Here is a 22797-nt window from a genome sequence, read left to right as displayed (position 1 = left end):
CACACAAAATATTAGTTCCAATTATCTCTCATTGTCTTTTCCTCCTTGGTGATTGGCAAGGACTTCTGGGAGCTTCCAGGTGAAAAAGAAAGGGTGTCTTGCCCTTTCTCCCATTCTCAACTGCTATGGTTCCATAAAACACAGCACCTATACTTTCTTTTGTGTTTATTCTTTTCTGGTCTTAGGTGAATGAATAGTCCAAGATGGAAGTTCAGATCAACATAAAAAGTACAGCTACCTCAGGATGGTGTGGACTTAGACATGATACCTCTTTGTAAGAGAGAAGTGTTGGCAATACACTTTAGAAAGGCATTGGTTCAGTGGCAATTAGGTGGCTCAGTGGATTGAGAGCCAGATCCAAAGACAGGAGGTCTTGGGTTCAATTCTGATCTCAGATATTCTCTCAGGGTGTGACCCTGGGCAAGTCACTTAATCCCCATTGCCTATCCCTTAATGCTCTTCTGCTTTAGAGCCAACACACAGCATTGACTCTAAGATAGAAGGGAAGGGAAGGGTTAAAAAAAAAAGGAAAGGCATTGATTCCAAAAACAAAGCCAATGTAATTAAGATTAGAAAGCAAACAAGAAACTCAGAAAAAATCTTTATAGCAAGTATGTCTGACAAAGGCCACATTTCTCCAATATATAGAGAACTGAGTCAAATTTGTAAGAATACAAAGCATTCTCCAATTGACAATTGGTAAAAGCATATGAACAAGCAATTCTCAGAGGAAGAAATTAAAATGTCTTTAGCCATATGAAAACATGCTCCAAATCACTAGTAATTAGAGAAATGCAAATTAAAACAACTCTGAGGTACCACTTCATATCTATCAGATTGGCTAATGTAACAAAAAAAGAAAATAATAAATGTTGGAGGGGATATGGAAAATTTGGGACTGTTAATGGAGCTGTGAAGTGATAACCATTCTGGAGAACAATTTGGAACAATGTCCAAAGAGCCATAAAACTTTGACCTAGCAATACCACTACTAAGTCTATATCCCAAAGAGAATAAAGATAGGAGAAAAGAACCTACCTGTACAAAAATATTTATTGCAGCTCTTTTTGTGGTGGCAAAGAACTGGAAACTGAAGGGATATTCATCAACTGGGGAATGGCTGGAGAAGTTGTGGTATATGATTGTAATAGAATATACTTGTGCCATAAAAAATAAAAAATAAGATGATGATAAAAAAGAACTAGAAAGACTTATATGAAATAATGCAAAATGAAGTGAACAGAACCAGGAAAGCATAGTAACAGCAATAATGTAAAATGATACCGTGAATGACTTAACCACTATCAAGGATCCAGGACAATTCCAGGGAAGCACAACAAAAAAGGCTTTTTACCACCATAGAAAGAATTAGCAGAATCTGAATGCTGACTGAAGCATACCATTTTCCACTTTATTTTCTCCAAGAATTTTCTCTAGTGTAAGCAATGTGTCTTGTATCACAATATGAGGAGGGAAATAAGTACCATATATAACATGTATAAACTATATCACATTACCTACCTTCCAGGGGAGGGTAGAGGGGTGGGAGGGAGGCAGAGAAAGGGATTGCAAAGTGTCAGAAAACAAATGATAAAAATTACTGACAGTAATCTGGCAAAAAGAATTTTTAGAAAAAACAAGAAAAAAGAAAAAAGAAAGGCATTGATCTTCAGAGCTCACCTAAAAATACGTCAGGAGAACTTGTGAGGTCTCCACAAAGGGAGGAAAAGAATTCCAGGAATAAGATTCAGAAAATATCCTCTTGGCATACATGTTTCTCTGCATATATTACTTTCTACTATTATACTTTAAGCTCATTCTCTCCAGATACTCTATACGTGCAACTATAACCCTTATTTGGGTAACTATTGTAACAACTGTTCTTGCTATGTTTTCTTGGTAACCCCTTTTTAAAAAGCTAAGAGTTCAGTTGGATGATAATTGAGAGACCACTGGGATTTGGGAGCTACAGTGTTAAAAATCTTTAACTTCTTGGGTCAGCTTCCCTTGGGAAACCAACTTGTGAGATATCTTAAGTGAAAGGAGTGGTCCCAGAGGAAGTCAAACATGCACATAAACAAGTTGAAGCCAACCAAAACTGCTTTAATTTGGGGGCAGCTGGGTAGCTCAGTGGATTGAGAACCAGCCCTAGAGATGGGAGGTCCTAGGTTCACATCTGGCCTCAGCCACTTCCCAGCTATGTGACCCTGGGCAAGTCACTTGACCCCCATTGCCTAGCCCTTACCACTCAATTGACCAGGATTAGAACTCCAAACTCCAGCTCTAGGTTTAGGGTAAAAAAAAAGAAAACCAAATGCCTTGTTTGTGCAGCTTTCAGCATGATCTAATAAATGTATTTGTTTTGTTTTAATTTTAGGTTTGTAAAGCACTTTTGCATAATCATTTGATCAGAATCTCTTGTAAAATATGATTTTTAGATGCAGTTTATTTAAAACAGGTAGAACATTGTAGAGTCTTGGTCATCAAAGAGAGTGAGCTGGATCAAGGTCCCATTCCTAGATTCTACTTCCTTCTTCTCTGTTAATCCTTTTATGTAGTGAACTATTTAGTGAACTGCCTTAGTCCAAATACTATATTTAATCAGAATGTCACTCTACCTGTATGCTTCCTTGTTGATCTAGCAGAATAAAAGATTGTTACATGCCAGTCTGAGAGACAAGACAGACTGATAAACAGATGGGATACCTTTTAAGAGGTGGGTGCAGAGGGCAAAATGTGCAAAAGAGGACTGGATACTTTTTTGTGTGTGAACTCTGTTCTAGAGATTGCATCACTTTAAATTTCTAGGGGCAAGCAGAAAACAGATGGCATACTTCACAAAATAAATTAACCTGTGAATCATGCCAGTGTGTCTTAATAAATTTAACTCAATAATTCAGTATGCTAATAAGGAAACACAAAGAGAAAATGAAAGTCTTATTTTCTAATTTTAAAAAATGGAATAGTGTGAGGAAAAAAGGAAAGTAATTCATTGATTTTAAAGGGAACAGAAGGCAGAATTGACAAGAATTAGCCCAATACTGGTTTCTAGGGACCAGAAAGTTTTAATTTCATTACTCTATTTTATCTCATTCTAAAATGCTGATATCAACCTTCTAAAAACAGTTGGGGGGGGGGGAGATAAGAAGAAAAGAGGTGATTAGTCAGTATAAATAAGACCAGAAATGCCGAATTTTAGAGATAAAGGGGACTTCAAATATCATGCAACTTCCTACTTGTGTCTGACCTGAATCAGGTTTCTCACTCTCTCAAGGACTCAGTTTCATCATTTATTAAATTGGAAAACTAGATTAGATCATACTATTCCTATTGCCTATGGGGTTAGGTTAAAATATAAAATCAGTTTAACAATTAAAGTTCTTTACAATGTGACTTCCACCACACAAGTAAAGATACTTCTAAACAAATGGAGAAAGAGTGATTGCTCTTGGGTAGGCCCAGCCAATATAAACAAAAAATTTTTTAAAGTTAATTTGCCTATCAGTGCCAAACTAATCAAACTACTAAATAATTATTTTATAGAGCTAGAAAAAATAATCTAAACAATTAATGTAGGAGAACAAAAGGTCAAGATTATCAAGTAATCAATGAAAAAAATGTGAAAGAAGGTCATCTTCCAGTACCAGGTTTAAAACTAAACTATAAAGTAGGGATTGAAAACAAACTTGTTTTGCTCAGGACATTAAGTGGTAGATCAGTGGTACAGATTAAGCACACAAAACACACAAATAAATTATTATAATAATCAGGTGTTTGATAAACCCAAAGATCCAAGCTTTGGGATTAAGAACTCACCATTTAACAAAAATTACAGGGAAAACTGGAAAGTAGTTTGGCAGAAACTAGGAATAAGCCAACATCTCACATTTATACCAAGATAAGGTTAAAATAGGTACATAATTTAGAAATAAAGGATGAATGGTAAAATAAGAAAATTAGGAAAACATGGGAAAGTGAACCTATCATCTATTGAAGAGTTCATTATTAAACAAGAGATAGAAAGGATCATGGGAAATAAAATGGACCATTTTGACAATAAGAAATTAAAAAATTTTTGCACAAACAAAATTAATGAAGTCAAAATTAGAAGGAAAACAACATAGTAGGAAATTTTTTATAACAAGTTTCTCTGGTAAAGGCCTCATTTCTCAAATATATATGGAATTGAGCCAAATTTATAAAAAAGCAAGTCATTCGTCAATTGATAAATGGCCAAATATATGAATAGGCAGTTTTCAGAAGGAGAAATCAAAGCTATCTATAGTCACATGAAATAATACTCTAAATTACTATGGATTAGAGAAATGCACATTTAAATATCTGAGATACCATTCTCCATGCTTATTAGGTTGGCTACCATGACAGAAAATGAAAAAGACATGTTGGAGGAAACATGAAAAATAGGGGCACTGTTAGTGGAGTTGTGAACTGGTTCAACAATCCTGGAGAACAATTTGGAATGATACCTCATGATGCAGCAGTAGCACTTCTAGGTCTGTCTCCCAGAGAAATAAAAGAAAAAGATCTATTTGTAAAAAAAGAAAAAAAATTATAGTAGCTCTTTTTGTAGTAGCAAAGAAATGAAAATCAAGGGGATGTCCACTGATTGAAGAACGGCTAACCAAGTTGTGGCATCTGATTATAGTTATCTATTGTATTATTAGAAATGACATAAGGGGATGGTTTCAGAAAAATTTGGAAGACATATGAATTGAAGCAAAGTGAAGTGAGCTGAACCAGGAGATCAGTATACACAGTAATAGCAATACTATAATGATAATCAACTATGAAAGACTTAGCTACTCTGATCAAGACAATAATCCAAGGCAATTCCAGAGAACCCATTATGAAAAATGCTATCCACTTACAGAGAGAAAAGTGATGAACTTGGAGAGCAGATTGAAGCATATTTTAAAAAAACTTTATTTTGTTTTCTTGTTAGGAAATACATTTTGCATGACTTCACATTTATAATTGATATCAAATTGCTTAATTTCTCAAAGTGGGGGGAGAGGTGGGTCAGAGGGAAAAATCTGGAAATAAAAAAAATTTAATGAATGTTAAAATTTATTGACATTTAATTGGGATATATTTAATGAAATAAAAATAAATATTAAAAGACGGTCATTGTGGAAATAAGTTTTGCATGACTTCACATGTAAAAAATAAAAAACACACAAACAATGTGACTTCCACCTACTTTTCCAGATTGAATGCACATTTCTTCTATTTCTTCAAATCTCAAAGAGGCCTACTTTCTTTTCTTTGAACTCTTTCCTCTGAACTATTTCTGTTTTCCACTTTCATGTCTTTGCAGGGGAATGAAGTACTCTCATGATTGGAATGAAGAATTACTTTCCCTTTATCTTTTAGTACCAGAGCTTCCTTCAAGTCTCATCTAATGGTCCATCTCTGAAGTGAAGCCTTTGCAGATCATGACAGTTGTTAATGCTCTCCTTCAAATTATCAGGAATATCTGAGGTTCTATCTCACACCCACTGGAATGACAAACTATGCACAAAAAAAAAGGAAACTGATTTGCTTGAGGGACCATGGGAAAAGAAGTACCTTAATACAAGGCTAGTGGAGTTATGAACTGATGTAAACAACTTGGTAAGCAATTTGGAACTACACCCAAAGAGCTATTAAATTGTGCACACCCTTTGCCCCAGTTCTACAACTATTATGTTTATATCTTAAACAGATGAAAGGAAAAGGAATCACTTATACACAAAAGTTTATAGCAGGTTTTTTTTGTGGTGGCAAAGAATTGAAAACTGAGGAGATAACTCATCAGCTGGACAGTGGCTAATCACGGTACATGGATGGGATGGCTAGTATACAATATAATACAAATACAACATGGTATATTATAGTATGCAATAAAAAAATGAAGACTGATTCAGAAAAATCTGGAAGACTTTGTGAACTTCTGAAGAGTGAAACAGGAAAACAATTTATACAATAATAACAATTCTGTAAAGATAAGTTTGGAAGATTTGGAAACCATGATCAATGCAATGATCAAATAACAATTCCTGAAGACTCATGAGGAAACATGCTGCCCACCTCAATCTAAAGGTTAATTCAGATTGAGACATATTTTTGTATTTATGGCCAATTCAGGGATTTGTGTTGTTTGACCATGCATGTTCAAAAGAAGGTTTGTTTGTTTTTATTTTCAATGGTGGGGAATAGAAGGGGGGAAGGTAAGGTGATAGATCTTCATTTGAAAACAAAATAAAATATAATTTTTATAATTACTATATATATGTATCTGTTTCTATGCTATATTATTATAGTATAATATTTACTCCATGAGAGGAGACTTCTTACTTGTTTTATTTCTGTCCACCTATCTGACCATCCATCTGTCCATCCATCTATCTATCTATCTCCAATGTCCTGCACAAAAGCAGACACTAAAATGCTTTGTGGATTGGATTATATAATCTCCAAAGATCCCTTCTAACTCTAAATCTCTGCTCCTATGATCAAATCCAATTTGTTCTTTTCCACATATGAATAAATTGAATTATATAGTATATATAACTAATATTATATAATATACAAGTTATATATGTTATATATAATATATATAATGAATATAACATAGTATATATAGCAATAGTATGTAGTAATAGATATGGGACTACAACCTATGCCTTCTGACACTCAGATTATTTGGTAATAGAGAAAAATAAGATGAAAACATTAATATATTTTTGAAATGGTGTTGAAATTGATTCATAGCTGAATCTACCAATAAAAAGTTTTATGTTTCATCAAGAAATGAAGAAGGGGACAGTTAGTTGACTCAGTGGATAGAGAGCCAGGCCTAGAGAGGAAAGGTCCTGAGTTCAAATATGGCACAGACATTTCCTAGCTGTGTGAACCTGGGCAAGTCATTTAACCCTCATTACCTAGCCTTTACTGGTCCTTCTGTCATGGAACCAATACATAATATTGACTCTAAGACCAAAGATAAGGGTTTAAAAAAGAAATAAGGGGTGAAATCTACTTTCTAATGTCATGCCTATGTCTACTTTTCCTTAAACACTTTAGAGGGCTCTGTTTTATATAATTGAAAATTCTTAAACCCCTTAAAACTATATTACCCAAAATTCCTTTCTGTATTACCTATGATCCTTTTCCCTTTTCCTTACTACTCAAGTTTGTGTGATTGGTTATAAGTTGGCTATAACTTCTCCCTCTGCCTCTTCTTTTCACAAGTGGGCTGGGTTAGCACCTTTTTAGCTAGTTGTTTTTAATTTTTGTTATTATTAAAATTAATAGTTATTTCATTATTTTAAAAATAGTTATTGAATATTAATTGTAATCTTTACAGTTTCCTCTAATTTTTGTTTAACGTAAGATAGGAGAAGAGATAGTCCACTTTGAGCAGAGAACAGTCTCTGACAGAGACTAGCTGAAGAGAGATGGGGGGGGGAACAAGAAAAAACCCCCTGAAAATTCCAGGAGAGAATCAGAAGCTTGGAAGTCCAACTGGCCACTCACTTCTAGCTGGGAGACTGAGGAAGGAGGTAGATCTCCTAGGCTGGGAAGAAGCCTGTCTCTCTGGAGATTAACTGTCTCTTTCTGAACCCCTGAATACCTCTCATTCAACTCTCAATAACAGAAATCAAAGCCATCAGTGGATTTTGTGGATTGGAACTTTGAAGAGAGCCACCCACAGAGATCCCTTTCAAGGATCTCTCTCTCTATCTCTCTCTCCCTTACCTGTCCCGGGACTCCTGTATTCAAGTTACTTAGCTTAGGAGTAGGGACCAACAGGCAGCTGGCAGGGATGGAGGCTGAGAAGCTTTGAACCCCTAGACTTTGGAGGGTCAATCTTCCAGAGGGGACAAGTTGTAGGGTTTCCTGTTCACCCACTTCCCTGCTTGATATCCTTACCACTCCTTCCCTGTTTGAACCCAAATAAATCATCTGTTATTCTAGATTTAAGTCTGGGCCAGTCACTAGTCAACATTGTTGAGGGGGCTGAAGATTTGGGGAGGGTCACACCTCTTCCCCAAAAGGGGAAGATCACCTGACCTAGAGGAATTTACATCCTTCTCTGACATCTGGGTAGCCCTAAGATCCTCAAAGGGACAGACAGTTGATGCCACTGAGGAAAACAGAGGCATAAGAGTTAATCTTGCTTCTCAAGAATAGATTGGACTTCAAGGGGGGCATTGTATCATCTTACTAAGGCTTATGAATTTTAAAACTATTCCACCCTAATCAGACCATTCTTTAGAAGACATAATTTAGCTATTTCCTGATCAGTAACAATGGAGATACTTGGAATACCAGAATCAGGTCTTGGAAACTCTACATTCTCCACCCTACTTAGTTTAACAAGATTTTGAAGGTCTGCATCAAACTCAAGATTTAATTATCTGAGGAGATGGCCTTTAACAGACTCTTGCAAAAAAAAGGACAGACCTCTGGTCTGTCCTAAGTCAAGCTAAGTCCTCATTGGTACATATGAGACGCAGAAAAGTGATGTAAAAAATCCATATAAGGCACATCACTTCCTGCCTCTTTCTCTTTCCCTGAAGAGGCAACTTTGGCTGGCAGCGTGCTAGGCGTTCTGACATCTTGGGAGTGGTAGCAGTTATTGTCTGGGTTTTGGCTGTGAGTTTTGTCCTTGACCTGTTTCAGGTTCAGGCATCTCAGCTGAGCCCCTTTTTGGAGTTCAGGTTGATTCCTTCCTCCTTCACTTATAGATCTTCTAATCTTCCCATAAAATCTGGCAGCTGACTTGGGTATATTATTTGATTTTTCATTAGGATTTTAATAAATAAAATCCTTGGTGACCTCAATTAGTTATACATTCAGTCTCAGCCATAATTTCATCCTTTACAGTTTCCCCCTCTAGTCTCTTGTCCTGCATATCCCAGAAACATTCTCTGAGGAGACATACTCCCTCTTTCAAGGAGTTAGGATTTGGCTATATCCCCTAGAAAAAGGAAGAGAAGGGAAGAAAAATCTCTTCACCTTTTCCACCCCATTCCCTCTTTCTCTCCATTATCCTTATTCCCTTGAAACCCTATATTACAATAATCAGTAAATCCTTTTATACATATTTAATAACTTCTAATTGCTACTTAAATTTCCCCCACTATTTCCCAGTATTTATGCATACATGTGTGGCTATGTATAAATATATAAAAATCTCAAGTGTTGTCTTATCACCCTTTACCATCAATAATAAATATTCCCATTTTCCAGAAAAGGAAAACGGGGCAGAGAAGGTGGGATTCTTGACCAAAACAACACTAAGCCATCATACAACAGAATTAGCATTAACAGAGGAAAAACAAACCTAAAATGTATGAAAAAAAGGTTTCCCCATATATGTCAGATTTCATGAGTAATCATTAAAAAGCTTATCAAAATTATATTTTTATGGCACACCCTTTTATTTCAAACTGGATGTCCTGGAGACATCTCAAATTTAGCATACTGAAAATAGAACTTACCTTTCTCCACCTCAGGTCCCAAGTCCATCCCTCTTCTCAACATCCACCATTCTTCTAATCTCTCAGGTTTGTTACCTGGGTGTCTACTAATTCGTCATTCTCCTTCATCCCACATATCTAATTATTTGCCAAATCTTACGGTAACAAAATTTTGCCTAAATAACATCTTTGGAATGCATCCCCTTCTCTCCACTAATACAACCACCACCCTTGGTTCAGATCTTAATCACCTCTTTCTTAAACCATTGCAATGGCCTCCTAACTAGTCTTCTTCCATCAAATCTCTCCCCCACTCCATCAGTCCAAAATAATTTTTATTAATTACATATCTGAGCATGCTCCTCCTTTACTCAACCAGCCCTAATGTCTAGGTTCAAATATAAACTGCTCTGTTTATTTTTACAGACCTACTCAGCTTGTCCCCAACAGATTTTTCCAGCCTCAGGATATATTAATACTCCTCTCCTTTGCAGTCTTGGTTCTGAGCTTCTCTCTATTCTTCACAAAGGGCACTTACTCTTTTATCTTTTTGCCAATGTACTGCCCCCTTTCCTGAATGCACTTCCTCTTTACCTCTCCTTTATATAATCTCCCTCTTCCCCTTCTATATGTCCTCTATTTCCCCCCTTTTTTTCTCTTCCCTTTTATCTCCTTCCTTTCCCCTCTTCTTTTTGTCTCCATCTCTCTCCCTTTTTTCTTTCTTTTTATCTCTCTCTTTTCATTGTTTTTCTTCTCTTCCTGATTCTCTTTTTTCTTTTCCTGTCTTCTTGATTCTCTTTTTTTCTTTTCTTTTTTCTTTCCTTCAATGTTTCCTCTTCCTCACCCCCCTCCCCCTTCCCAGTTGGGCATGGTATATAGTAGACAAATAAATTATTGCTGATTAACTGATAACATCTTAGTAAAAATACCTATTGCTAATGACATTTCATTTCATGTAAAAGGTAGTTCAGTAGGAAGATATGGGCAGTACTATGTGTAGCCTCTTATAAAGCTAAACTCTCAAAAGATCCCATCTCAGTCCTGTGCAATTCCCATGAGTAACTCATCACATGTACCTGAGTTATGGAGTTTACAAATAAAAATACAAGACAGTCCAATCACCCTAGATGTAAGCTGAGCTCCTCCCTTGTATAAAGAGGTATCTGATTACCTCAAAATGAGATCTTGAATAAATTGCATATATATTTCTCTCCCTCTCTCATATACACACACACACACATACACACACATATATATTTCTTTGGTGTCATATGCCATTATGGAAAGGCAAAGGACTAAGCATCAGAGTCCCCCCCTTAAAATAGCACCCTTTAACATAATTGCACTCTTTCAGTTGTGGGGTCTCTGTGGGTTATTGTCCTGGCTGCCAGTCAGCAGTACCAGTAGCCACTGGTTCCTTTCAAATAGCAAACAACATCCTCCTGGCAAACAAACATTTCTTGTTACTTAGCTCCACAACTTGACTTCAAAGCCCTTATTTACCATTTCCCTGCCACTTGACAACAGCATTCTCAGGGACTGAGTCTCCCATTGTCTGACTTCCATCCCCAACAAATTCACATCCCAACCCTTACCCTTAAGATATGTAACCACTACCAAGAGACTGCTGCCCTAAGTGATATAGGAAGGTTGTCTAAATGCCAGCTGTCATCTTTTCTTTTTCCTTGCCCAGTTTCCTATACAATGGTGATATTACAAATACAAAAATTTAATTTCCTGCCCTTTTAACTATTTAGGATTTTAAATCATCATCATCACCATCATATGAACACAAAGGGCAATTTAAAAACTACTCAGTTTAAGGTCACTATGAAATTTTGCACAGATCAAAGACCTACCCCACCCTTTTAATTAAGTACAGTGATCCTTCACCTATCACAGGAGTTACATTCCAGAGACCCCAGCCATAAGTAAAAATCTCTGAAGTAGCAGGAAAGCAAACAGACTGATGCTAGTCACTAAGCCAATCAGTGCCTAACACAGTGCTGTGGTTAGTTGCCTTTCATTCCATTAGCCAATAGTGTACAATCCCATGTTGACAAACTTGTGTAAGCCGTAGCAGCATACTGAATTTTCATTGTACACAGTATGGTATTCATCAACAAAATCCCACGATATGGTGAAAACTTTGAGATGTAGAATTAGATGTATTTTTTTTTAAAACCCATGATACAGTGAAGCTGTGACAATTGAATGGCAATATAGCGAGGGATGACTATATACCTCCAATACATTTCTCATGGCATGGAAAGGACCTCAATGTCTCTTTTTTTTTCCTTTTTTAACCCTTGCCTTCTATCTTGGGATCAATACTAAGTATTGGTTCTACAGGAGAAAAGTGCTAAGGGCTAGGCTAACTGGGGTTAAGTGACTTGCCCAGGGTCACACAGACAGGAAATGTAGCCACCTTGCTGGACCCGGACTGACTTCTTAAAAGCTAAGCCAGTAGAATGGATGCTCTAGAACTAGACGGATACTCCCAACTAGAAAAAGCTTTAAGCTCAGGTTCAGACATGAGTTATGGATCTGTCATCTGAGGAACAACCTAGTTAATTTCACAGAGCTTCACCCTAGAAAAGTCACTGAAGGGTGATGAAGTTTTCATTCACAACAACTCATGGAAATAATCTGCTATGGTAGAAAAAGGATATCATCTTCACTGGGGAGTGCCCATGCCCAAGCATCCAGTTGGTGAAGATATCTGGGAGCTACCCCGTTCTCCCTCTTCCCAGCACCTAAGGCCATTTTTTGCATGCCCCACACCTCTGTCTAGCCACCCAAAGCAAGCAATTCCTCCCTCAGAACTCTCTAGTAATGCAGAGAATCACAGACAGCTTGAATTTGCTCTCTGGGTATTCAAACTCCAAAAAGGTTTGCCAATGCTGCTAGCATATTGCCATGAAAGAGTAAGGTTTCAAAGAATTAAATTACAACAACCAATGTTCAAGTACCTCCTACATGGAAATCACAATGTTAGATATACAGAATACAAGGATGAAAACAACATGGTATATGTCTTCAGGGACTTTACAATCTAATAGGGATGAATCACAAACTACTGAAATGACTAGACAACAACAAAGAAGTCTTTTAGGACAGTTAGGTGGCACAATGGATAAAATGCCTGTCCAATGTCAGGAAGATTCATCTTCCGGAGTTCAAATCTGGTTTCGACACCTAGTAGTTATGTGATCCTGGACAAGTCACTTAACCCTGTTTGTCTCAGTTTTGTCATTTATAAAATGAACTGGAGAGGGAAATGGCAAACCACTTTGGGATGTTTGCCAAGAAAACTCCAACAGGGTTACAAAGTTGGACATGTCTGAACATAAGAGTTGGACTCTTGAAAAAAAAAACAACAAAAAGAGATCTAAGTCACATGCACAAATGAGTATGATTTGTTAGACTATAGTGTTAAGATTAAAATTAATCTACAGTAACTAAATATTATATATTATAAAGTTTTATTAATAATAACTAAAGCAAAAGAACTGCTTGAATTCAGCCCGGTCCCAGGTAAAAAAAAAAAAAGAATGGGAGGAGCATACCTACATTTAAATACCAATAACATGATCTCACCAACATGGAGATGCAGGAGAGATTATAGGGAATTTTGGGAAATACTAAGGACTTCTGGGGAATGAAGTCAAAGGTTCAAAATCTCCACTTATATGACAGTAAAGGCAAAACAGAGCTGAAGATAAAGTACAGAAAAATTCAAGAAGGGATAAATCATTTTTAAATGGAAAATCATGGAAGTATTCATGGAGAAGGGAATACCTGGGCTATATCTTAAAGGGTTATATTGGAGTGTTATAGATTTAAAGCTAAGCACCTTGAAGGCCACCTAATCCAATCCCTTATTATAAGTGATTTGCTCAAGGTCATAGAAATAATAAGTGGCAAAGTCAGGATTTGGATGTAGGTTTTCTGACTCTCAATGCATTGTGAATGAAGTGTACCTCTTATATTCCAAGTGGAATATAAGATCCAAAGCTAAGTGTATTTCTTAGGAAAGGAGTTATGTTTTAAAAAAAACACTATTATTTGCTTATTCATTTCAATTGTGTCTGATTCTTCATGTCCCCATGTGGGAATTTCTTGGCAAAGATACTGGTTTGCTATTTCCTTCTTCAGTTCATTTTACAGATGATGAAACTGAGGCAAACAAGATTAAGTGACTTGCCCAGGGTCACCCAGTCAGTGTATGAGAACAGATTTGAACTCAAATCTTCTTGACTCTGGGACCAATCTATCCATTGAACCACCTACTCACCCCATTCAATCACTATCAAGGAACTTATGGTTTCCTTTTGAGACAAATGGGCTGGGATAGCTCTGGTATGGGTGCTTTCTTATTTTTTGAATGATTAGAATCTCCTGTATCTCAAGGTCTAAGAAAGAAGCTATAAATTCATCAAACATGAGGCAGGAAGGCTCTTCACTGCCTTGTTCTAAATTTTTTGGATGCTCTGCTATCATGATAATTCCATCCTCTTCCATCATAACAGGAAGAGGGAGTAGAGGAATGGAAGAGTACAGTTCTACAAGACTAATAGTTAACAAACATTACAGTTTTTTTTTTTTCCTTAGGCTGTTCCATGCTGTTTATTCAAGACCTACTTGGAAACAGAGAACTGGAAGGGATCTTAAAGACCACTAATTGTAAGCACCTCTCATTTTATAAAGAAGGAAACAGAAGCCCAAAGAGGTAAAGATTTTGCCCAGGGTAATGGAGCTAGTAAATGTCTAAAGTGCAATTTGAACCCAAGTGGTTCTGACTCCAGTTAGGTGGCACAATGGATAGGGTACCTAGCCTGGAGTCAAGAAGACTAATTTTCATGAGTTTAAATCTGGTTTCAGGCACTTAATAGATGTTTAACCCTGGGCAAATCACTTAACTCTGCCTCAATTTCCTCATCTATAAAATGAGCTGTAGAAGAAAATGACAAAGCACTCCACTATCTTTGCCAAGAAAATCCCAAATAGGGCCATCAAAACAGGACTGAACAACAGCAACAGCTGACTCTGAATTGCTCAAAGAGATGCTTTCATTTACTAACAGCTCAAAGCCTGGATAAGTAAGAACAAGGAGTAATCATCAAAATCCCTTCTAGAATTTTAGCCCAAAAGACAAGAAGAAACCCGATTTCTCCTAACTGTGCTAGTTTTTGATTTGGGACAACTTTTTTTGGTTTCATTTTCCTGAGCTATAAAGTAAGGGAGTTGGATTAAATAGTTCATTAAGGTTCCTTCCAGCTCTAAAATTCTACAACTCTTGACATGTATTCAAATATGCTAAAGAAGTTCCTTTAAGTACTCAATCTGGCCATTCTTTTTTCTTTTGAACCAGATCTATGATTTCACTGGCTACCTATAATTGTTGGTACTTGCTCTGCAACTGACAGCATTAGGATAGAGTTGCTTTAGGTACTGGTCATACAGACACCATGTATCAGGCATAGGCAGGTACCACAAACTGAAAATATTGCTATTAACATAAACTAACGTCATATATTTTTCAGTTTCAATGGACCCAAAATGCAATTTAAATTTCTGATAGTCATGCCTTCTGAAAGCAAAACCAATGTCTGGTGGTAGAAGAAATTTTCAGTCACTTCTACAAAATAATTTGATCATGATGATAATTTATAATCTTTGTGATTTTCTGTGAAACTTAAAAATGTTTTGAAAAATTCAAAGCCTTAGGTATACTTAGGTAGCTGATCTTGTTAAGTAATTTACTGACAAGCCAAAAAGCACAAAATTCTGGAGGAATGAACTTCTGTAATTAGAATTCATAGAAGTGGATGCATGGCCACAAGGAATTCATTGTTTAGAAGTCTGGAACAATTCACTGTTTCTATGAGGAAGGGAGACTCCAAAATTTGGTACTGCACTGAGTGCCATATGCAATCTATCAGTAATAAAATTATGCTCAATTCCTTGAGCACAGCTTAAGCAACAGAGCAGCTGTGCTTAAAGCAATCTCAGATTTCTACAAAGAAATAAAACATTAAATAGGGTATTTAACTTAACAGTGCAGTTTGTGAAGAGGAAGTATGATAAAATCTAGTTAAAATTAACCTGGGAGTAAGGAAGAGAAGAGCTCAAGTCTTGCCTCAAACATTCTGGCTCTTTAATTCTAGTGAACTTATTTAATTCACATCAGCAAAGTCAACTCTTTAAGACTATACCTTGGAGGAGTTAAGTGGCTCATTGGGTACTGCCAAGCCTAGAGTCTGGAGGACTTGGATTTTAAACTGGCCTCAGATATTTCCTAGATTTGTGACCCTGGGCAAGTCTCTTAACCCCAACTGCCTAGCCCTTAGCACTCTTCTAGCCTTGGAACGCACACTTACTGTAGATGTTAAGAGAAGGTAAGAGTTAAAAAAAAATTTTTTTTTTAGAATATTTGATGTTAAGAGAGAAGAGACTAAAAAAAAAAGAAAGACTACATATTGTAGAAAGGCTTCCCGATAACAAATCCAGACCAAGAAGATGGATATGATTTTAATGCTTCTCCTTCAAAAGAATCAAAGGACTTTAAGTTCATTCCTTACTATTCTATGAACCTGTGTGACTTTGGGCAAGTCATTTAATCTCTTAGCATTTAGATGCCTCATTATCCCGATTCATAAGATGAAAAGGTTGAACTAGATCATCTCTCAGGTCTCTTACAATTCTAGGCCCCATCAACATTGAACTCAACTATCCAACTCATCTCATTAAGAAAATCAATTAAAATGGAGTTTAAAAGGTAAAATGAGGCTTTTTTCTAAAGAGGCATTGAATATCTGGCAAAGTAATTGGAGAGGCATTATGGTATGATGGGAAGAGGACTGCTTTATAAGTCAGCAGGTTTGGATTCTCTGCTGCTATCTTTGGGCAAATCATTTACTTTCTCTGGCTCTCAATTTTCTTATCTCAAAAATGAATGGGTTAGACTAGATGGTTTTTACTCAAGTCCCTTTCAGTTCTAACATTATATGATTCTAAATATATAGCACCCCCACCAAAAAGTCTCTTGTCTAAAAGAATATCAAATGTAGATGCCAAAGATATCAAACTGTTTCTCCTTTCACCAATTAACATTTTAAATATTTCATAGCAATTTCCTCTTTCTCTTTCTGTATTTGTGGAAAACCCAGCCTTTCTCAATGATGCCTGAATTGAACTCCAGAAAGGGTTGGAGAGGTGGAAAGAATCAGCATTAGGAAATGTGATCTTAGCTGATGCAAATTAAGTTGCAATCTACTTTTGCACCTGTTTTAAGTGTTTATCTAATCTCTAAAGGAGAGTTTAAACATCATAACTGACTTTTCTAACCCATCTTTTTCATTATAATGGCAGAACTGACTTGGAATATGACATGGGGTTGTGAGCAAGGAGAGAATGATACTAGCTGACAAAAATTCTTGATGTGCCCAATCAGAAAATAGTATCTCTACCCATAGAATCTACAGTTGGGGCATATTTAGACATGCTGTCAAATTAAAATAAACATCAGCCTTACCTTTTTGAAAAATTAAATGTCAGTGTAGTTAACTCAATTTTTGCCAGTGCTTAGCTAAGTAGGTTCTTAAATATTTACTAATTTGAGAACAACAAAATAAGCAAGTACTATTGTGAGTTACTCTATAAAGCTATGTTGTTATAATATCTGTGAAAGAATAAAATATGTTATCTAAATGTCCTACAAAGTAAATTAATGGGCAATTTCTTCAGTTCCTATATTCAGAGCTTCAGAGAAAGAACTTTAGTGATGGTCATCTTTCATATTACAGATGAAATTTATTTATATTATTAAAACTACTGTCTTAGAATCAATACTGTGTATTGGTTTTAAGGCAGAACTATGGTAAGAGCAAGGCAATTGGGATTAAATGACTTGCCCAAGGTCACAGGGATAGGAAATATCTGAGGCCACATTTGAACAAGGGACGTCCTTCCTCTATGCTTTTCTCTATAGCCAGTTTGTTGCCTCTCTCCTATGTGTTTTAAATTTTTTTAATATTCTCATATAACTACCTTCCTATACTAGAGAAGGCATTATGTGACAAAAATATGTATGTATATATAAAATTCTTGGTTCTGTTTATTATTTCTTTCCCTGTAGGTGGACTTAAGTCATTCTTCAAATAATACTTCTATTATTGTATGCAATGTCCTCTTGGTTTTGCTCATTTCACTCTTCAAAATTTCCTATAGGTTTTTTCATAGTTTTCCCCCCCAAATTAACCTATTCATTATTTCTTAAAACACAGTAATATTCCTTCACAATCATATACCACAATTTGTGGTGGGCCTCCCCTCAATTTCCAGTTCTTTGCCAACATAAAGAAAGCTGCTATATATTTTAGAACATATAGGTTCTTTTCCTTTTCCTCTGTTCACCTCAAGAAATAAGTCTAATAGTGAAGTTTCTGGGTCAAAAGGTAGACACAGTTTTATAACTCTCTGGGCATAATTCCAGGTTGTCTTCTAAAATGGTTAAATCAGTTCACTGTTCCACCAACAGTTTACTTTAGTGCTCCACTTTATTATTTTTTTGCATATTTATGCATGTATTATTATTGAGCTAGGAGAAATTGTCATTGCTTTTTTTTTCATTAAAAAAACTCAGTTGAATTTTCTTTGTGTACTCAGGGTCAGAGAAGAAGCATTGTATCGAGAAGGGGTTAATCGCTTAAGTTTCAAGACAAGAGGACCTTGGCCCAAATGCTACCTCTGACACATAGTAGCTCTGTAACCCAGGACAAATTAACCTTTCAAAGTCCAGACAACTCTCTAAACCTAAAAGTTGTATGAGTGAAGAGGGTGAAAACTTGTTAGAATCTACATTGTTCTGTGAGGGAGGGGAGTGTTAATTTTATTTCAGTTAGCCTGTGACAGCCCAGTTTGGCAGTGATATATATGGGTTCTGTTTAGTAGCTGGTTTTTCAATTACTTTGTGAGTTTCACTAACAGATTTAAATTACCTCAGAAGAAAATCTCTATACCATTACTACCAGTGTTGAGAAGAAGGTAAAACCCATCTGTAAACTTTCAAATCTTACTTTGGCACTCAGTCATTTATAGATTAAAAAATACACACACATCCAAGCCATTCTCCAATTGATAAATGGGTAAGGGACATGAATAGGCAATTTTCAGTTAAAGAAATCAAAACTATTAATAAGCACATGAAAAAGTGTTCTAAATCTCTTATAATCAGAGAAATGCAAATCAAAACAACTCTGAGGTATCACCTCACACCTAGCAGATTGGCTAACATGACAGCAAAGGAAAGTAATGAATGCTGGAGGGGATGTGGCAAAGTGGGGACACTAATGCATTGCTGGTGGAGTTGTGAATTGGTCCAACCATTCTGGAGGGCAATTTGGAACTATGCCCAAAGGGTGCTAAAAGACTATCTGCCCTTTGATCCAGGCATAGCACTGCTGGGTTTGTACCCCAAAGAGATAATAAGGAAAAAGACTTGTACAGGAATATTCATAGCTGCGTTCTTTGTGGTGGCCAAAAATTGGAAAATGAGGGGATGCCCTTCTATTGGGGAATGGCTGAACAAATTGTGGTATATGTTGGTGATGGAATTCTATTGTGCTAAAAGGAATAATAAAGTGGAGGAATTCCATGGGGACTGGAATGACCTCCAGGAAGTGATGCAGAGTGAGAGGAGCAGAACCAGGAGAACATTGTACACAGAGACTGACACACTGTGGTACAATCGAATATAATGGACTTCTCCTTTAGTGGCAATGCAGTGATCTTGAACAACTAGGAGGAATCTATGAGAAAAACCACTATCCACATTCAGAGGAAGCACTGTGGGAGTAGAAACACAGAAGAAAAACAACTGCTTGATCACATGGGTTGATGGGGATATGATTGGGAATATAGACTCTAAATGAACATCCTAGTGCAAACATCAACAACATGGAAATAGGTTCTGATCAAGGACACAAGTAATACCCAATGAAATTGGGCGTCAGCTGCGGGAAGGGAGGGGAATAATGTGATTATTGTAACCAAGGAATAATGTTCTAAATTGTATTAAACTAATTCAAATGGAAATAAATAAATGAATAAATAAATAAAGGAACTGATTTGGGTGCTGGGAATCACAGTGAGAGAGAGAGAGAGAGAGAGAGAGAGAGAGAGAGAGAGAGAGAGAGAGAGAGAGAGAGAGAGAGAGAGAGAGAGAGAGAGAGAGAGAGAGAGAGAGAGAGAGAGAGAGAGAGAGAGAGAGAGAGAGAGAGAGAGAGAGAGACACTATCACTGAGACTTGTAAAGAAGGCTTCTTTATCTGGAGACCAAGAATTTATGGTTTTTAAACATTTAATTCTAAATATATTCTACATTAGAATCACTTTCCTTTACATTCTTATGTATTTTATTGTTTTATAAACTAGATTGGTGATTTTTAAAACATTTAAAATAAGATCTGTGACCACAAAACTAATAAGAACTGTTTTTTAAAAATTATAAATGGTTATGACCTATCAGTTAAAAACTACCAGTCTAGGATGTAAAAAAGTAGTTCTTTTAATAGACAAAAGTTTTGTAAAGATACCTCCTTAAGTAATTTTAAACAAGTTTTTAACTAATAAAATTATTCTATGTTTCTCAATTTCAAATGTGCTTTATTCAGTTTTTATTTAATAACATTTCTACAGAGGTTGTGCAGAACAAATGAACTAATGTTTATCTAAAATCCAATGCAAACTCCATGTTCTGCCTAAATATTCAGAATATTAAAAATAGGGAGCAGCTGGGTGGCTCAGTGGATTGAGAGCCAGGCCCAGAGACTGGAGGTCCTGGGTTCAAATCTAGCCTCAGACACTTCCCAGCTGTGTGACCCTGGGCAAGTCACTTGACCCCCATTGCCTAGCCCTTACCACTCTTCTGCCTTGGAGCCAATACACAGTATTGACTCCAAGATGGAAGGTAAGGGTTTTAATATAAAAACAAAAACAAACAAACAAACAAAACCCTACGGTTTAAAAAAAAAGTATTAAAAATAAAACAAAATGAGGCATGCCATTAGACTATTTTTCAGCTAAATTCCAATCAGGATCAAAGCTATCTATAAAATAATGTAGAATCACTCTTTTAAATATATTTATTTTTTAAACTTTTACTTTGTGCTTTTAAGACAGAAGGGTAAAGGCTAGACAAATGGAGTTAAAGCAATTTTCCCAAGGTCACATAGCTAGGAAGAATCTGAGGCCAGGATTTGAACAAGGGTTCTCCTGACTCCAGGCCTGGCATTCTATCCGCTGTGCCACCTAACTGTCCCCAAGAATAATTCTTGATGATGGTTAATAATTGTATTTATTTTCTCTGAAGTTACTGAATATCATCAGCCAAAGTTTAACCTAAGTAAAAATCTGTTTGTGGTTTCATTTTCTTAAGATAAAATATATTCTTTCTGGAAAAATAAAGCATTGAGTTGCAGTAGTGGTAAATTAGTTTCCATATTTGGTATGAACTTAAGTGATACAGTCAAAACAAAATATCTAGAATAAACACTGAGGGTTGAAAACACTAACTCAGGGAAGGCTACATCACAAATCTCACAGCTCTAAATTGTGAAAATATACTCTTAATTTTAACCTTTGAAGCAAGGACAGGCTAAATTTGCTTTGTTGGGATTTCTCTTCTCCAAAATATTCATCTTATATGCTAGATGTACTCAGTAATAACTTGTTCTCTCAACAAGACTTTTTTGACTCCCCCAGTTATAAATGTATCGCAAACCTGAAATCACTGAGTATGTGTATACCCACATACACACATATATAGACACAAACACACATATTCTCTCTCTCTTTATATAAATGTGTGTGTGTGTGTATATATATATATGAGGCCATGTGGTAAAGAGGATAAAAAGCTGACTCAAAGCAACAATTAGTCTCAGGTTTTGGCTCTTAAACTTACTGACTGTGTGACTTTGGGTGTGCAAGTCACTTAACTTCTCAGTGCTCTAGGCAGCTCTCTGAGACCATGAATTGCAGAAAGGGAGTTAGTGTGAAATAATAGAGGGAATTTACTCATCTGGGAGTTTCCTGTATCAGTGAAATCACAGACCCAGTCCCTATCCTTACTCCTTCTCTATTCTTCGATATCTGTGACCAGATACCTGCTTTCCCCTATTAGAATGTAAGCTTCTTGAGAGTAGGGGCTGTCCCTTCCCCATTTGTTTCTGTATCCCTAATACTGGGTACAGTGTCTGACATATAGTAGGTGTTTAATAATGTTAATTGAATGATTATTGTTGATTCTCATTTTGAAGAGTGCTTAATAGTACAATTCAACAATTTGTTGCAGTCAGCAAATGAGTTTCTCTGGATATAAAAGTGACAAATATGTACATACATAGTTCCAGAGAAAAATTACAGAAGCAAAGATTTGAAAGAACCTCTGGAGGTAACTCTTTCAACCTGTGACTGAATGGAAATTTCATCTTCAACTTCTCCACCAAATGGTCATCCTGTATTTGCCTAAAGATCTCTACCAGTAAAGAATTCTCTTTCAAAACAGCCTGTTAGGACAATTAGGAGGGACTTATGAGAAAGAATGCTCTCCACATCTAGAGAAAAACTGTGGGAATAGAAATGCAGAAGAAAAACATATGATTTATCACTTGTTTATTTGGGTATGTGATTTGGGGTTTAGGTTTAAAAAGATTACTCTCTTACAAAACTGAACAATATGTTTTGAGTGATAATATATGTATAACCCAGTTGAATTGTTTGTCAACTTTGGGAGGAGGGAGGGAAGAGAGGAGGGACACAACATGAATCATGTAACTATGGGGAAATTTTTTTTTCATTTAAAAAAACAGCCTGTTATACTTTTGCATAGCTCTAATGATTAGAAAATTTTTCTATAGGTTGAACTTAAATCTGCCTACTTGCAATGTAACAGTAGATTCTGTAAGCTTCTTGAGGGCAGGAGCTGTCTTTTGTCTCTTTTTTTATCCCCAGTACTTAGCACAGTGACTGGCACATAGAAGGTGCTTAATAATTTTTTTTATTAATTAACAAGCCCTTAATAAGTATCTACTATATAGTAGGTACCAGGCTAGGTACAAAGTACAAAGAATGAAACAATTCAACCCTCAAAGAATTTGCCTTCTAACAGCAAACACATGCATTAGATTTTTACAAATCACCCTAATTCTATAATTTCACATATATTTTGAAGAAGAGGGATCATTATTGTTAACACAGTCAGAGAGCTGTCAACTGTTAATAACATTGCTTGTATAGTTTAAATT

The 22797-nt window shown here is 36.1% G+C and overlaps 1 protein-coding gene across 2 annotated transcripts in view; it reads right to left on the bottom strand.

The window, feature by feature from the left end:
- MAPRE2 (microtubule associated protein RP/EB family member 2) overlaps positions 1 to 22797 on the bottom strand; it is a 199917-nt gene that overhangs the window by 169155 nt on the left and 7965 nt on the right. The window contains exon 1 of one of the 2 annotated variants that reach the window (XM_056823880.1): positions 5222 to 5527. The exons of the other annotated variant lie outside the window; for it this stretch is intronic. Coding sequence (XP_056679858.1) covers positions 5222 to 5242 — 21 coding nt within the window. The 5' untranslated portion in view covers positions 5243 to 5527. Of the gene's footprint in view, positions 1 to 5221; positions 5528 to 22797 lie in introns of those variants that run through there. 2 annotated transcript variants of the gene reach the window in all.

This window comes from Monodelphis domestica, chromosome 3, assembly GCF_027887165.1.
Source record: "Monodelphis domestica isolate mMonDom1 chromosome 3, mMonDom1.pri, whole genome shotgun sequence".
In the NCBI taxonomy this organism is placed as follows: domain Eukaryota; kingdom Metazoa; phylum Chordata; class Mammalia; order Didelphimorphia; family Didelphidae; genus Monodelphis; species Monodelphis domestica.
Note: the sequence above shows the minus strand (reverse complement) of the source record. Positions and strands in the feature narration are given on the sequence as shown.